The sequence below is a fragment of the Athene cunicularia genome (genome assembly GCF_003259725.1).
Source record: "Athene cunicularia isolate RWA chromosome 7 unlocalized genomic scaffold, athCun1 chr7_part1, whole genome shotgun sequence".
In the NCBI taxonomy this organism is placed as follows: domain Eukaryota; kingdom Metazoa; phylum Chordata; class Aves; order Strigiformes; family Strigidae; genus Athene; species Athene cunicularia.
Window position 1 is genome coordinate 32350408 of NW_020799107.1, and position 18170 is coordinate 32368577.

An 18170-nucleotide genomic window follows, 5' to 3' on the forward strand; every position below is an offset into this window, starting at 1 on the left:
TTTTTTTTTTTTTTTTTTTTTTTTTTTTAAAAAAAAAAAAAAAAAAAAAAAGGAAAATAGCACTATTTTTGTAAGCTTTCTGCAAGTTTTGAAACACGAGATCATCCAGATGAATGCCTGCACCAAGACATCAATTATTTATGTCTTCCAATGGTAAATTCAATACCAGCAACGTGTGTGTTTTAATTTGTTATACACACATTTGATTTGCATGTTTCACTTGCTGTCACTACCAAAGCAAACAATGTGTCACTACACCAGCCTACTGTAAGTAATATCATGTCTTCTGGAGTAGTTATCAGCAGTCCGTGGGAATCACATTAATTCATTTCTGTGTGACTGATGAACCATAATTAGCTTTACTGAACCAATAGCAGCGGAGAGAAGCTGTATCACTGTACATAATTAGCAGGTGAGCTGTTTGGGATCAATCCCAACAGATATACATTCTCTCCACGCTGTGACAGAAAGGGAGAAAAGAACAATCTCTAAATCTCGTAGTCTCAGAGGCTGCTCTTATCAAGGCTGGCTGTGGCGGATCTTTTGGGAGCCTTAGATCAGCCGTGTGCCAGACCAGACAGCCTCAGGCTCTGGCTAAATACCAGCCCTCGTGCCTTCCCACAGGCCCTGTCCTGGCGACGAGGTGATTTAGCATCCCCCCTTGAGACTTTGATAGGACACTAGCAAAGTAAAAAGGTTCTTCACTGACAGTGTTGTCAGTACGCACCATCGTGTCCCAAAATCAGCTTCTTTTGCTCAACAAACAGAATATAAAATGATATCTACTTTATACATAATTATTTTTTTTGGAGAATATTTCATCAATTTTCATTTAGTGGAAAGATAATAATTCTTCATTCATTTCAATATAAACATCACAATTCTACATGGTTAGACATACCCTTCGCACTTTGAATATGGATTTATCTAATTTTACGAACTAGTTATATCTAGTTCATGTGTTCAAGACATTTACTAAATTACCGCCCCAACATTCTTACTTAAAACTGTAAGGAAAAAGGAAGTGCATTTCATGGTAACATTTAAATTTTTTTTCCAAATTCCCATTAATTTGGCTTACTGGAAAGTGTTCATTATTATACCCAAACTTTTAATTACATGTCTCAGATGTGTACTTTTAATTAGCTGATGACATTTTCTTTGTTCAATTATTGTAGTTCAATACAACTGTCATAAACTTATAAATTTTAATTAAAGCTGCCCCAATCTCTAGCTATATAATGTTCACATAGGAATTTGCCAAAAGGCTTAGCAGTAAGTAAACCGACAGCGAATAATCCCTGAATTGCCAGTGGGATTTGTTTAACAAATTATCATTTGTGTGCAGATAATGAGGTTCTACAATTTAACACATCCAGCAAAGATTTAGCACAATCATGTTTTTAAAAAAAATGAGTAATACTCTGCAATTTACTTAATTAGTTATCACATTACTATTTTATATTAGGTGCTGAAAGAGAACAGGATTTACACGTTTGCCAGAACACACACATTCACTAGAAGAGTATTTAACTTGTGGTGTCATTTTATTTATATCAGAATACAATGAAAGGTTTGTTTTCAGGATATCTCTTCCTTGGTTTTTGAGCCAGAAGCCAACAGTGTGGAAATTCCCTCACTGCCAGGGAAGCCTCCCAGCAGCAGGGACCCTGCAGAAGCTCATCTCCCTGTGAGGCTGAATTCACTGGGAGTCCTGAGGCTTTCCAAAGGGCACGTGTGAAAGGCACTCGTTAGACTGTCTGCATCAAAGCTGTTTGAGTTGGTTAAGATACAAGAATTGGTAAGGGCAATCAGGGCTTCTAAGAAAGACAGAGTCAAGCAAGCTAAAATTATCACAGGTCATTTACATTTTGAGGATAGGATTTGGATTGGCACGCAGACATATACGGCTTCTGCAAGTTCCAGAGGAAAAAAGCTCCATAGTTTTGAAAAAAATAAATGAATTTTTAATAAGAGAAAAATGGGAAAATATGTGAAACTTGATTGCATCAGTATAGCAGCACAGTTTGATGAAGCAATTGTATAACGGATCAAAAGTATAACTGCTGCTTTTTGAGGAACTGGTTGTGAGCATGGTAGTACAGGAGGTGTTATGCACATATAGCAACAGCAGAGTAGATCAAATAAAAATTACATTCAGCTGACTTTATTTTAAAATCGGAATTTTATACCTTCCAAAAATGTGAGGGAATTCTCTACCAGAAAAAAAGTGTGCACTGTACCTATTGTAAGCAGACTGGTCAACCTGGTAGTATGTAATATTCTAAATCTAAACACAATATAATGCTTAAGTTCTACAACCATTAAGGAATTCCTGGTAAGAAGGAACCTTTTTTTTATTCCTACACGTGGCAACGTGTAAGAATAAAGTAACATATACACTAATGACTCTCATATGAACCTGACAAAGCAGATCATCTCTGCCTTGAAGGCTGAGACAACAAGGACATGAGTGAACGCTGCTCTGGTCTGGATTTCACACCCTCCATCCAAACCAGGGATGGCACATGCAGCCCCTGCAGCTACACGTGCACCCCCTGAATGCAAGGGCTGAACGACACGCTTTGCACAGTGGTATCTGACTGGAAAGAGGAAACAGTTGTTGCAAAAACAGTTGAGAAATTAAGCTTGGTTGACTTAATTACAGTTTTCAATGCTTTTGGGAAATCCAGTTGAGCTTCCCTCTGTAAGAAACATAGTGGTCTTAGTATATCATGAATTAGATTAAACTAGGATAAGGGGACATCTCACTGACATGCTAGTTTGTTTCAGTAACACACAATTTATGGTCTGATATAGATAAGAAATACAGTCTGATAAGAAATAGAGATTTCTTCTTAATAGAATATTTACAGGGTGCAGGGGCTAGGCATGCAAGGAAGATGAGATGCGGATCAATTTGAAAATTTTATCTGGAATGCTGGATGGAGTCACTTTGATTTAGGAGGATATGGAGTCTTTTTTCCAGATCTCCAGCACATGAAAGTTATGGCATGGGCTTCAAGGCATGGCTACACTCATGAATTCGAAATGGCAGATAGGAAATCTGGTTAACTTGAAATACGATTATTAAAAATTTGATGAAACTGAGAAAGTGGACACAGCACAGCAGAAGAATGTTTCTGTCAGCAGGTATGCCCAGTAAGAGTCATCAGAAGCAGCTCTGTGTTGGCGTCGGCTCATAAAGGCTTGGCACACTTTGGCCACGCGTGGTACACTAAACTTTAGTTGCAGTTAAAGGTTTGGATTCGCAAAAAATCATGCAATTGAATAATGAAATGTGGACTGTGGTGACATCCATGCTGGCTCTCCTGATGCATTTTTGGTGAAGACACATTATCCTGTTTGAGATCAAGCAGAAATAAGGCTAATGCCTGCACATCCAGGCCCTCTGTAGCAGCTGGGGTCATGCTTAACAATTTAGCAGAAGTATATGTAGAATCTGCTCATATCTCTCCTTTACTCAATGGTAAACCTACTGACCAAACCTACTGCACTTATTATTTCAGCCAGGCTGAGACTTCAGAAGCTGTATTTAGCAGTGGGGGAAAAAAAATATCCAGGTGATAGAATAGCTGTGTGAGCACAGCAAGTGTTAGTTGCCTGGTAAAGAAAACATGAGGTGAGTGAGCCCTATGACTACTGCCAAAAGTAAAGGATTAAATAAGCCCCTGGGGTCTCTGCAGGATTCAGAACCAAGCTGAGTTCTAGGAGCTGAGTTATTAATTTTGAGAAATCTTCTAACCCCACAAAAGTATCAATTAAATGCAGAACACATAAAGATGTGGGAGCAAACATACTCTCTTCAGATGACAAGGAAGTTCTACATGTCATTTAAATCACCCGTGACTTACTTTCATCCACTTGCATGTCCTCACTAAACGTGTATTGATCTCACTACATTGATAAAAGGCTCTGCTTATCATTTGTCAGTAGTTTCACCGGCTGTTAGAAGCAGTTTCAAGTATAATTAATCAACTTCAAGTACAAGTAATTCTCATTTTCTAATATTTAGTCATTATTAGTGATGCTAACTATGAACAACATTATTAACACCCAAGTACTCAGACCAGAAAAATCCCCTGTCTGGCACACAACAGATTGCTAGATTTGCATTCACTTGGATTTTTGCCACATCTCAGTAAAGACGAAGAGGCTCCAGAGAAACCAGCATAGTAAGTGAAGCTAAATTACTAAACTATATATGCTGAAGTTAATTAGTGAGGAGTGCTGAGGAAAACACTGAGTTCTAAGCCCCCTCTGTCACAGAGACTAAGATACCTAATTCCGCATTACAAAGTGCTCTCTCTGTGCTAAACTGTCACAAACTCCAAGTTTTTGTTCCAAAGTCAGTACTTTTCTTTCAGAGATCGGGGTGTTGGTCACTTCCTGCAGGAGAAAACGATCCACACCATCTCCAGCAGCTGATAGGCTTCTGGGAAGAAGAGACTAGACAGCAAACTCTTCTCCAGCTGTACTACTTTGAATCAAATATTTAAGTATTCCTTAGAGCAGAAAATAGAATTCAACTTTTCCTTTCTCACTGAATTACTAAATTTTAGCGTACTTACCACACTTTCCCTCTCTAGCCCTAACACTAATTGCACTATACAAGCTACAACAGCTTACCTGTTAGGGAGAAAGATCACCTGTCAAATACCCATTTTTTGACAGTTAGGATAATCTCCCTGATGATAAGAGATGTAATTTCAAACTCCTTCATGAAAATAAAGGATCTGAGTTCTGATTAACCAAATCTCCCTGAGAATTAGATGACTAAAACGCCTATTTCATGAATTCCAGTAAGCCAAAGGTAAAAGATTGAGGTCACAGAACTCCGATTTAAGGAAATATCTGTGCATAGATGTAAAAATTTAGAGAATTGATATAAAGAGAGAGCGAGATGTGTGGGGTTGTTCCACATGTAGTTTGTCCGGATTTAAGGCTTTACAATTCCATTTCTCCACGTCAACATGTGCATCTTTATACTGAATACTTACTTATACGCTTCCTTTTCTGGGATGAAGCTTAATTCTGCTAAACCACCGATATATGTGAATGAAAAGTACTATTGATTATAAAGCATATGCATGGTGTATATACTGCTAGTTTGCACATCATTTAAGTACAGATAAAAGTAAAATACATTACAGATAAAAGTAAAATACAGTAAAATACATTACAAAGAGGAAAATAATATCAGAAACAAGGAACAAATTCAAACATTTGAATTAAGAGAGGTATAACTGTAAGATACAGCTGCTCAGAAATATTTACCGAGGAGAGAGGCTCCGCAGGTTCCTCCATTCTGGCAGTAATTGTAGCAATGATTAGTTTCACACCTCTCACCGGAGTAACTTGGCCAGCAGTGACATCGGGGATCCCCCTTCTCGTTTATAATGCACTTCCCTCCATTTTCACAAGTTAATTTACAGGTATCATCTGCAGCAAGAGCACACACGCAGAGTTCTTTTCAACAATCCCATTTCATGTAATTGGCAAAACAGAATGTTGCATCTTAAATAGAGCTACGGGTCTCTTTCAGGGGGTGGGGTGAGGGAAATACCACTTTTCAAAATGGAGACAGTAAATTACCACTTCTGTTTCCACAGTGCTCGGAAGAATATGCACTTAGACCACCATAAGCACTGGAAAGGCTGTCGAGAGCTGTGGAGTGGTGGGGACTGTGTAAGTTAGTAATGACAGGATGAATTCCTGTCTGAAATTATCATTCCTAGTTAGTTTAAGAAATTAAAAATTAATGTTGCTTTCACCTGGGGGATCTCGTGAAACTTCTCAGTCATTTTCTGGTGACCTCAGCTTTTCCCTATTTGATTTCCTGGATCTCTCTTTCACTCTATTAACTAAACACCCTTCTTAACTAAACCCTATCCAAAATATTTAAAATTAAATTATTCAGACTTTAAAACCTCCTCCATAAAAAAAGGTATCTGCATACTATCTTGTTGCTTCTAAACCCTGTTTGGTGATTTATTTTCTTGTCTGCTCAGTCTGTAAAAACACTAAGAAGAGACACTGCCTGCTGCTCTGCATTCATTGAGTGCTCATGGCAGTAGTGGCACTGTCTTAGCAACGAGGTACATGATGAAACAAATTTCGATTGGGCTGGATTCCATCTTTCCATAAAGCCTTTTTGCAATTAGAGTTGTGCCTGTCTAGGATATACTTTGAAAAAGAAATCTCTATTCATTCCAGTGAACAAGATATAAAATCATTCAATGACACCAACAAGAAATTAATTATAGACTAGCACGTGTGCAATGCTCAAACATCCAAATAACTGTAATCCTAAAAGAAATAGACAAGCACCTTTTCAGCCCAAAACATGCTTTCAGCAATAAGACCTTTCCTTTCTCACACAGCAAAATAAATCCCGTGAAGCCAGACTGCTTCCTAACTAATCCAGCATTTGAGCCTACATGGTTTTTAACAAAAGGGACACCACAAACACTGAAAAGTCTTCAGTAATATATCCACCAGCTGCAGATGTTTTGCTGAATTAATCTGGTTTAGTTAAACAACTAATGAAAAAGAGTCAAGGTTCCCATTTGTCTTATATTTGTTGAGGTCTAACATTGACTCACACAGGCACACCTCTAAACGTACTTTTTTTGACGTTTAAAGAAACACATTGTGTTGTAAGTGCAGAATTTAGGAATGTCGGATATACTCGAGCTGAATAGTTCTCTTCAGCACGGTTTCTGAGAGTCCAGTAATATAACTGTACTTCTGTAGCAGCCAATTTTGGATGCACCCAAGTCTCTCTCTCCTGCCTGCGTATGCTCCTCCTTGGCAGGGTCTGGTTGCCTCCGCTCACAGCCAGTGCTGAGATGGTACAGACATGTAACCTGGGATCAAACCTATTTAAACAAAACTTCTGGTAACAGATCATCTTTCAGGCAATTGAACCTCTCTCAAATTAAGCATGAACTAAACAACAAATTATTGCGTGGGACTGACTGGCACATCATTATTGCAGGTGTTTTACAATAAAAACATGAAACACCATATATGCTTAATTTTTTTGTATCCACTCCGGATATATACATCTGCTGTAACAAAGCTCCTTTGTATTTGGGAGTCTGAGGATGCCTCTGTGTTTTATTTATTTGAGTGGTTCATTAAATCCTTTGATGTTCCATGAACCATTCTTCAGTTACTCATTATAGAAGTTGTTTAAATGGATAATGTAGCATATCTTATTGGAGAGAAAGTCTATTTTTGTTTTGCTTATCTTATCTGTTTTACTTATCATTAGTCATGTGTTTATAGAGCAGAACTTGGTAAAAATGGAATAAATAACACTGAAGTACATTTTTAAGAATCTTTCTGGTAACACATTAAAAACATGTTGCATTTCTCTTTCAGAGCAATTCTGCAGAATTAAGGCATAAAATTTGAGAAAAAAATGCAGGATTAAGACAGACTATGAACTCAAGTGAAAAATAGAGGATTCAAAAGGAATATTTAGATCTATAAAACATGAAATACAAACTTGAAGGTTACCCTAACTGCGCTAAAAAATACATGCTTTCGTGTTTTCAGGAAAATATACTGAGCCAAAAATTGCCCACAGTAATGATTTTCTAATGCAGCTGGCTTTCAAAGATTTGGACACTCATGTCTCATACTTTTAAAATGCAATATATAACGTTATGCAATAGTCAATGGAGAAGGTTCCTGAAAAAAAACCATAAAAGTTCATAATATTCTGTATCATTATAGATCATTAAAATTTGCTACTGATTTTGTTCTCTAGAAAACATTTAAAATCAAAGAGTTGCCATACAAATCTAGTCTGAAACAGACAAAAGTTACTACAGCAATCTTGAACTTTAAATAAGCTAAGAAATAAGAGTGAAAGATAACAGATAAGTCAGTTTTAAAATACTATGTTAGACTTTTTAACAATATAGGGGTTTTAATGCTGCTGCTTTGTTGTCTGAAGGTAAATACAAGAATCAAATTACTCTTGCTCAACTGAGTACAAAAGGGGATAAGATGCCTCTGTGTGGGAGACAGGAGTAGAATGGTCCCATATGAGAAGACAGGAAGAAAAAGAATACAGGAGAGAAACACAGAAGAATTGTTATAAAAAGCTGAATACTCTTAATTTGAATTACTGAATAAAAACCTCTGAAAGAAGAGCTGGGAACAGCTCTAGTAAGCACCTAGTGTTGGAAAAAAGTTTTGGGTTTTGTTTTTAAAAAAAATAGAAAAGTTTTTATCTGGAGTCAATTCAATACTGCTCTGATCTTGCTGAAACTCAAGACTCAAAAGATATCTCAGCTGCTCTTTTCACTTCTGAAATGACAGAAGTAAATAATTTCACTTGTTATCCTACTTCTAGTTTAGCTATAGGATCTCCCTAACATGAAAGAAAGGAACGGGTTACAGGTCAATGTAATTTTATATATTCTCTCCTAGCCTGGTTATTTAGTCTTCTGCTGCCCTCTTCTTCCTGATATGACTGACACAGGCATTAATGGATTTATGGCTTATTTGCTCTGTCTTTGACTCTTCCTTTTAACAGAAAGAAAAAGGAAAATCTTACACAGAAGAAACACTGATAAAGGAACAAAAAAAAGCTTTGTGAACTCTACTGGAATTTTTACTATCACTCGTTCAATTTTTTGATATTCCATCCCTCTCACCCAGTCACACACATACATTTATTGACATTTCTATAACAACCCTTTCTTCCTTGAGAAAAAACGCATATTACTTTTTGCTATTTTTTCCCTTTGAAATATCTGGAGTAGGCAGTTAAATGGGGAGATAACACTGTAGAGCACAAGGTTCATGAACTATATCCTCTGGGACAAGAACAGTTTCTCTCCTCACAGTGGAAAATACTCATCTCATGGGGCAGAAAGGTATTTGTTCTTGCCTATCCTTCACACAAGGATATAGCTCACCCTTCACTGAGCTGAAGGCACCTACTCTATAGTTCTAATGTCATGGTAAGGTTGTATAAACCTTCCTGTTCCTCCAGATGAGGGTCTTGCTATCTGCCAGCTTTCCATATGCTGAAATTTATCAGAACAAGTTGCAATCCCCAGATTTTGTCTGAATGCTGTAAAACAGATGCCTTTTTTTTTTTTTTTTTTTTTTTTTTTTTTTTTTTTTTTTTTTTTTTTTTTTTTTTTTTATCTGTTTGCTTTACAATTTGAAATGGAAAAGAAGGGCTAAGAAAAGGATGCACAGTGAGAAAAAAACCTGACACCTGCTGCAATGTAACCTATTTTCTTCTGTTCTGGGAAATACGAGTCCCAACAGTAATCCCTTTGTAAATACAGAAGATATTGCTGTAAACAAAAGACTTTTTTCCAACCAGAAGCAGATTTCTGTGGACTCCTATCTGATGCCTAAAAAGACTGAAAGTGGGAAAAAACCCAAGACAGCATGGATCGAACTGCCATGGCTTTTGCTAGTACAGCTCCCTGAGGCAGAATTTGTGGGTGAAAAAGAAGGTATATAGGGATTAAACTCTACATCCCCAGCCAAAGCACTTGGTCTGTGTGCAATGGGCAAGTCCCCACAGAAATGTGCTGAAGGAAACACGATGATAAATTAAATGTTTCATCTCTATTCAGAAGCAACGTCAGATCTGAGTCTCTGTAATTTTTCTCAGGCTTTTCATCCAGCCAAGAGAGCACAAATACTCCCTTCTTAAAATGAGAGTGATAAACGTGCACTTCCAGAAAACGAAACTCCTGGAAGCGTTCATTACTCTTGCTCATTCAGCTGTGGTACACAGTGTCTTCCTCCAGTGCAAGTCTCTGTATTTTCATCCTCCTGGTACATTTTTAGCTTCATTGTAGTACAGACAATTAGATATAATAAACCTAATGGATGCAAATCCAGTGGTCTTCTTTAGGAAAGTGACTCTACCCATTTGAAAACTAAATGGTAGCTTCTAAACCGAAAAAGTCAGGCCTGCTATAGTCAATAAATAAACCACAAAAGAACTGTGCTCTGTCAATCATAATCATCTAGGGAGAAATGAGATGGAGGCTTATCTACGAGCACAGAGGAACTCGCTTTCATTTTGTTACAAAAACATTCTGAATGATACAACACACATATGTTGTAATAATTCCATCTTGAAAAAGCCAAATCGAACCCAAAAGCTGTTTCTCATCAGTTGTGTGAGATGCTGGTGGAACAGCTGTCTGAAGCAATCTGGATTCAGTCTTACAGAAAGCCACTGAGGATTCAATATTTAGAATTCCTCACGTAGAACTTACGAAGAAAAATCAACTGAATGGATCAAGCCAGTAGGAATATTATGCTTAATTTCAAGACTTAGCTCAATTTAATTTTGTTTAAAAAAAGCCCCAATGATCCAATGAACAAGAATCCGAGCCAGTTTTTGGGATACAGTCACTAGACACAGAGCAAGAATGAGATTACCTATCAGCCACCAACCTTAAGGTAGACTGACTAATGAGAAATTGTACAAAGTGTGCAAGGCATCTTTATAATAGTCATGCCAAGAACTTCCAAAATGAAGAATGGCGTAATAATGTTGAAAATAATCATTATTTGTTGGAAGGCATTTTTCACAAAGATAGAGACATACGCACTGTCAAAACAGAATCTTCAAACAGACTCCCCTGGGGTCACTGTTCAAGACAGATGTGAACTGGAGGTAGGTACCCCATTTTGACTCTCCCAAGTCACAGAAATCTACTTCTAGCTTCCTTACTACATTTTAAAAGACCCAAAATACTTAAAGGCACTAAAATGTATTATGAATGTTCAATATACTACTGCTTACTATTATAAGTTGAATTATATATCACTCAAAAAGTACAGTTTAACTAGTTCTTGATCTTCACAATTACTACTAATTCATGAAACTGAAAGACTTCTTACATTACTTGAAATAGTTACTGTGCAAGTACAAAACCACCAGTACACCTCACTCACATTGCTACATGAATAACGTCCATTAAGAGACTTAAAAAGTTCAGATCTGTAAATTAGCGATAATGTATTTTTGAACACATAGAATATAATATACATGAATCATTGTAACCTATCTACTGTACAACTATTGCATTGTGATCAAACCAGTAACAAAAACAAAGGAATACATCAGTTGAAAAGTGTTTAACAGATACTCATGTCTCTAATGAAAATCTTCTGGATTTCATTCTTTTAGGGACAAACGAGAAGACCACCAAACCCAACAGGAATATTTCAGTTGACTTTGAATCAGGATTTTATTGCAGGCCAACGAAAAATACGACTATATAACCTCCCTTCGGATTAATGTCAGGTCACTCTTCTATAATACACAGGTTTTGACAGCCATGTAAGGCAGGAATTGCTGTTCTGGGTTTCTGACATCCGTAACTATGCCCAAAGTGCTCTCAGACAAAGAAGACAAAATAATGGTAGATTTAAACAAGAGGAATGTGTGTGGTTTGGAATATTTCATATACATTTTCTAGCTCTTATTCAGAAAAGGAAGACTACAGCTTCTATTGTTTGGTTTTGTTTTGTTTTTTATTCCATACTGTATAATTTCCTAAAGGAAAAGGACCTGGTTTAGAACCTGTCTTTTGTTTGTAGGCTATTAGTGATCTATTAACAGCAAGTGGGTGTTAACCAGCCATTAAATATAAACCTGGATTAATTCAAGATGCTGATCTTGAGGACAACTCTGGCCTTTCCAGGAATCTCTGCTGAACCTTGGAAGCCTAAGTGGAGAGTCAGCATGAGACAAACACTTAACATTCACTTCATACTTTTTAAACAAAATCAAAACAGTGCAAAAACATACACCTTTTAGTGTGCTATGCTACTGAGGCTTGTTTCAATTCACAATTTATAACCTGTGAGGCTACGAAACCTTCAGTTTACTATTACAAAAATAACATACAAGAAAAAAATGTACAAAAAAGCATATCCTAGGCATTACTTGAAATATAACTAATCAGAAAATGAAGAAACACTTATTCAGCAGCCCTTTAAAAAGGCATAACAGATATTGAAGTTGTGGGAAGATACTGAAAATTATCAATATATTAAAAATGCTTCTCTAGGCATTTTCTATCTATCCATAAAAATTTACAACCAACAGTGAAATAATTTAAAAGCCTCTTCAGATCTTTATCTAATAAAAACATACTTTCCTGAAAACTCTACTATGGCATAATCCTTTGCCCCACTAGTAAAACTAGCATTACTGAAATTACATGGTCAAACTACTACCAATCACCAGTGAAAAACAATATTCTTTTATTTGTCCTTTCTTCAACACCTAAGTAGGAAGTATGGGTCATTTGAAATCATTTTTAGGGGGTACTGTATCAGCAGAAAACCTTGACAAGTGGCCATCTTAGACGACCAAAGAGCTGACACTTGGAGGGGCAGGGAAGGTGGATGCTCTCTGATGACAAAGGGTGTTTACACTGATCTGTCTCAAGAGTTCGAAACCTTGGACACTATACTGATGTTTTCTATGACACCTACTTCAATGACATCACCTCTCCCCTAACAGTGGAAATTGCTATAAAACAGCTGTAATCTACTTTATAGTTTTATAACTGTTATATAAATACACATTGATAGATATTCAGCCAAGGGTGTACTGTAATAAAGCTTTCATTTACTGTATTTTTGTTAGAGCATGGTGTAGTACGTATGAAAGTTGGACTGTAAATGTATTGCATACAATGTACTCCTACATAAGCAAAAAAATGAAGGGATTTGTTATATAATGCTGCTAGACAGAACAGCTTGATTAATACTACGTCATAAACCACTAAAAACCAGTTTTGTTAATTCAATATTTAATGACTAGGAAGTATAAATAGGTGAGATTTTCTCCACAGAATGATGAGATTTCAGGTAAATTAATTTTATTGCTAAATTAAGCATTTTAAGTACTGAGGATCTCACCTAAATATGTATCACTTACATTTCTGAGCCTGGAATTAAACATTAGGAAAACATCCTAATACATTCTGACTTCTCATACATGTAGGAAATCCTATTCTATGATTTCTAGAACCTCTTAAAATTCAAGCTGGCTAAGAATTCATGCCAGCAGTCTGACCACCTTAGGTTTGGCCTCAATTAGAGTGGGAGTAGTTGTAGAGTACTTAATAATCTTCTTCTATGGAAAATTTTTTTTTCCCCATAAAATATAGCAAGAAACGTAATAGGCCTTTTACCATGAAGTCTGATTTCCTGTGTCTTAATAGCAATTGTAGATGTTACCGAAGGATACAATTTTAGATAAAAATATTTCAGTTGGTTCTTTCTTTTTGTTGCTTCCTACTTCAAAGTCATTATTTGCTATGTTGCTCTTATTGCCTTTTCACTATTGCTGCAGTCTAAGCAGAAGTATTTCTTGATGGTCTTAGAAGTTATTTTTTCTCCTGAATGGCTAATGTTTAATTTGGAATCCAAACTGTTCCAGAGCTTTTCAAACTTCTTTTGGTCGATATGTATATATATATATATAAATATATATATATATGTGTATATATATATATATACACACACATTCACTTTAAAATATCATCTTGTATCAGTACAGCCGAAAGCTCATTTTTCATTTTGATGAATATAAACAGCTTTTTGTTGAATGAGGGATTCTGCTTCTTCATACTTCATTTCCATTTCAGATAAGTAATACGTATATTGAACAACATCACAAAACTCTTGACTCGCAGACACCCTAGTCTTTTGCAATGACAAAAAATGACCAGTTGTTTATATTCTGGTTCTCATGCAGTTTTCAATACCTACCTAAGAGGCTCTGATCAATGCATGTTCCATTCACCAATGATTTTCCTTCTGGACAAGCGCATGTTGCACCAGAAGGGTTGAGTAAACAAATGAATTCGCATGTCAGGTCCAAGCATGGATTAGGTACTGTTTAAAAAGAAAAAAAATATTAAAAATATTGATTTTAATTTTTAATAGAATTACACTTTGTTCTAGAAGTAGGAAAAAATAATCAATCAGACATAAAAATTCTGATACACTTCCTCTTTCCAGGTCATCAACAGCCTGAAGTCAATGAACACACTCACTCAAATGGCAGTGCAAGACTCACACCAGAATAGAATTTATTCCAGTAACAAAAAATGTATTGGTAATACACAGTAAACCACCTCATCTTGTCGTGGCTAGAGATATTTGTATTCAGCTCTCTTCTAATTTTTTTTCTACCTCATTTACAGTGCAGGTACACAAAGCAAGCATTTTTCCAATGTCCTTTCAAATGAGAGAAAATGCATCAAAAAATCTAAATCAAACTTATATAAAGCAATATGGCTGAATCTATTTTCAGTTTGTACAATCAGGCTCTGTTTTACATTCATACAACTTGGTTACTTTTTTTTTTTTCCCTGAGGTGAACTTGCTCAATATTGAGTTTACAGTAATTATGCTTACTCACAGTCCATTTGTTTGTAGCGGTGAAAAATCAAGGCACTTTTTGCTTTATCAACATCCACACTTAGATATTCTACAAGGCTCCTGCCAAATTTGTGTACTCTAAATGCACCATTTTTAGGACCTGCTCCATAGATGTAATCCTCAAAAATGTCAATTCTATGTGGATGAAGTAAACCTTAAATAAAAATGAATAACAAATACAAAAACATATTCATATTCAAATAATCAACAACTTTGTTTTAATAATAGCTTCAATTGTATTATTGCAATTACCACCTAAAGGCATTATTATTCAGATGGCTTTTTTCGTACCCACAAAGATTGCCTCTGAAAAAGCAATCTTCTTAAAGAGAACTCTTCCCATACTACAGGCTTTGTATTAGCTTCCCACACAATTCAGTCTCAGAAACTGATGGATTATTGAAGAGTAGGGAAACCCTACAGTAACAGCTAGAGTATTAGAACATACTTAGGCACAGCACTTGAATTAGAAGTATGTGACAAGGAAGAAACAGATTATTTTGCTGTACGTAAGAGAAACTAACCTGACAAAACATTTCTTCAGCTTTTCTTAACGTATTTGAAATACTCGCCTTCATTCTACACTTTTAAAATTCATAATTATAGAAAATTAATGCAAAATAAAATGTTAAGAATCTACCAATTCCTTATTTATAAGAGCTACAAGTGCTGATTAGATCACATACTTAGATTTCCTACACACAACTGCCTGTAGAATTTCAAACATTTACCCATGTAACAAGGCAATAACTTCTGACTAAAACTTCTTCACTTCTCTTCTTGATTTGAAGACATAAAGAAACAGAATCTATCATTCCTTGTGATACCTTGTTCCTACTATTATCCACATTTACTGTAAAAATGGTTTCATATTTCACTTGTATTTATTTAGATTAAATCTTCAGCCTTTATTTGTTCCTACTGTTTTTTCGCTCTATCGGTATTTGGTACTCAGTATTTTATTTCAATAAAAACATCTATGAATTCTAATTAATTATTTTATACTTGATTAATTAAATGGCTTGAAGTGTTTAGTCTCATTTCAAAGCAATTTCTGATCTGTTCCAATTTTCCTTTGGTCTTATCTCTCTAATTTTTCTATAGTTACTACAAATGTCAACAGGAGGCAAAAGGTGACGTTGCTTTAGTGATTTCAGTATTAAATGCTACATATCGAAGCAACAAAGCCTCTACGTTCCACTTCCCCCTTTATAAACCCCAAATTTTGGCACAGTGTAGTATAGTCCTTCCATGCTATAAAATTATTTTGAAAGTCATCAACTTGTATGCCTTCTATTCTGTAGCACTGTTGCCTTTTTTTCCTTGAAGAATAACCTCATGTTTATTCTTAAAATACAAATTAAATTTTTTTTTTTAAATGCGTTTCCTCTCTTTTCTACTCAAATTTCAGAAATTGTTACATATATTATCAAATTGTTAAAAAGCCAACGAGTAAATTCTGTAATAACAAAGTATGCTTAACCAGAACCTCATTTCTTATGAAAGGAACTTTCCTCATTCACATTCTGTGAGCAGAATTCTGTGATTACTTGCTGACCTGAAAGTCAAACCCATTATTTTTCCCAGAACTAATTCAGGTCAACTGTTCTATAAACTACATGATTCCTGTGTAATGCAGAGAGCTCTAATTTCTAACTAGTCAAGGTGCTCCTTTTGTTATGTAAGTCAATGCATAAATATTAATCAAAATCTGATGTGATAATACCTGAACTAATGATTAGATAACAAACTTGGATATTTGCACAAACCACTGAATCTTTTTCCCCTAAAGTTTATCATATTATTTTAAAATGATCTTAACTTAAATATGTATTTGTTTAGATAGTATCCGATGTATTATCTAACAAAAGCAATGAATATTACTTAATAATAACTGCGTTTTGCTTACATAGTTTCTCGTAATAGTGAAATTTCATCAAGAAAAAATAAAATAGATATCATATCATGTAAAATCTCTCTGTACCTTGTTTAGTGCTCACAGACACAACTGAACCGGAACCATCAAAAAGAACGCTGCCAATAACAGATAATTCAAAATCAGCCCAGAACAAACGCTGGCTGAACTGATCAACTACGAGACCTACAAAGAAAATAAAGTTCAAATAGGTATATAAAACCTAAAAAAAAGTTAATATTTTTATGTAACCGTACATTTTTATATTGTTCATTGTCTTGTTAACACAAAATCTGGTGACAATGAAAAAAAGATGACTGGAAACCAAGAAGAATAAACCTTCCACATAAAACTTCCCCTTGAGGTAACTGTGCTTTGTTTTGTTTTGTTGGGTTTTTTTTTTTTTTTACTTTCTTTAACTTACTTTTCCAAGGTCAGTACCTTTTCAAACCCATTATCCTCAGCAGTTAGGGATATATACCAGGTGGGAATTAAATATAGAATCTAATCCTGTAATTTGCTCTACCAACAAAAAAAATCTATTATGTCAATAGATTTCTAAGCAGTAGCACCAGTGTGATAACACATTAAAAATAAGGCGTTCAGGTTTCATAATCTTCCTAACCTATTCTTTTTTTTTTTCACGAGTATATAAGTGTGTTCCTTTTTTTAATCACCAATACTTCACAGGCAGTCAGTATTACAGAGGTAAAAATCAGATTATTTTAATTAAATTAGTTCTGCGAGACCTAAACAGCCATATTTAAATGTATGTATTCATATATATATGAAAGGAAAGCACAAGAGTGAGTGAGTGCACAAATGAGAATAAAAGACAGATAACATTGTGACTACCCAGCCTCTAGGCAATAACTAAATAGTTAAATCAAGCAGTCCATGTTTCATAGAGGATGATTAAATGATTAATATGCCATTTTAGTTCATGTCAAAAGCTTCAGCCTGAAAAAATATTTGAACCATAAAATAATTTAATTCTGAGCTTTTGAAGTTGTAGTGTATTTTTAATAAGAATGGGAAAAAGTATTTTTCTTCTTATTTATGTAAGTAGGCAAGTCAGAAAAAATACATCAAAAGAAATTATACATAACAGCAAAAGCACTCCTCTTAAGGTCATAAATTAATCAGCTACAGATAGATGAGAGGAAGTGGAGGAAATCTGACGCACAGCCCAGTGAAATATGTTTACACTTGCAACTCCATTAAAAAAAAACCTCTTTAAAAGAAACACTGGTATTCAGGCATACAGATAAAGAGAATAATTTCTGGTAAAAGATAATCACAATGTGTCAACTCTGTGTGATACATGGTCCCTGTAGAAGCAGTCCCTACTCTCCAGCTTTACATTATTATTTGCATTTTAATAAGAATATTTAAATATCAAATAATAAATAAGCAACATTCTCAACATATCTTTCACAGTATCAGAGATAACACATGTAAAAAAGCACTTATTTTTGTTTTATACATATAGCACTTCTGTAATAGTCATTTTTATGTAAATCCTGTGAAGTCAAGCCTGAATGCTCTCACTCTCTTTTACTTGAAATAGTAAAGGAATATTTAGTAATAAATTTAAGACAGTGTAACAAAGATTGTTAGGAAAATCTTAAACCTCATCTAAACAATAGTAGTAGTGTCATTTGGGAAGAAATATGAAAGGCTTGGACTCTTTCTTCGCCTTCCCTCTAAAAAGACATGGTTCTGTGTGAAATATCTGACAAAAAATTAAAAGACTCCATAAACACCT

General features: G+C 35.2%; 1 protein-coding gene across 1 annotated transcript in view; it reads right to left on the bottom strand.

Annotated features, from left to right (window-relative positions):
* LRP1B (LDL receptor related protein 1B) overlaps positions 1-18170 on the bottom strand; it is a 568332-nt gene that overhangs the window by 31675 nt on the left and 518487 nt on the right. The window contains exons 80-83 of the mRNA XM_026852527.1: positions 16472-16588; positions 14468-14641; positions 13813-13938; positions 5299-5463 (exon numbers count right to left, since the gene is read on the bottom strand). Of these exons, the coding sequence (XP_026708328.1) occupies positions 5299-5463; positions 13813-13938; positions 14468-14641; positions 16472-16588 (582 nt within the window). The remainder of the gene's footprint in view (positions 1-5298; positions 5464-13812; positions 13939-14467; positions 14642-16471; positions 16589-18170) is intronic.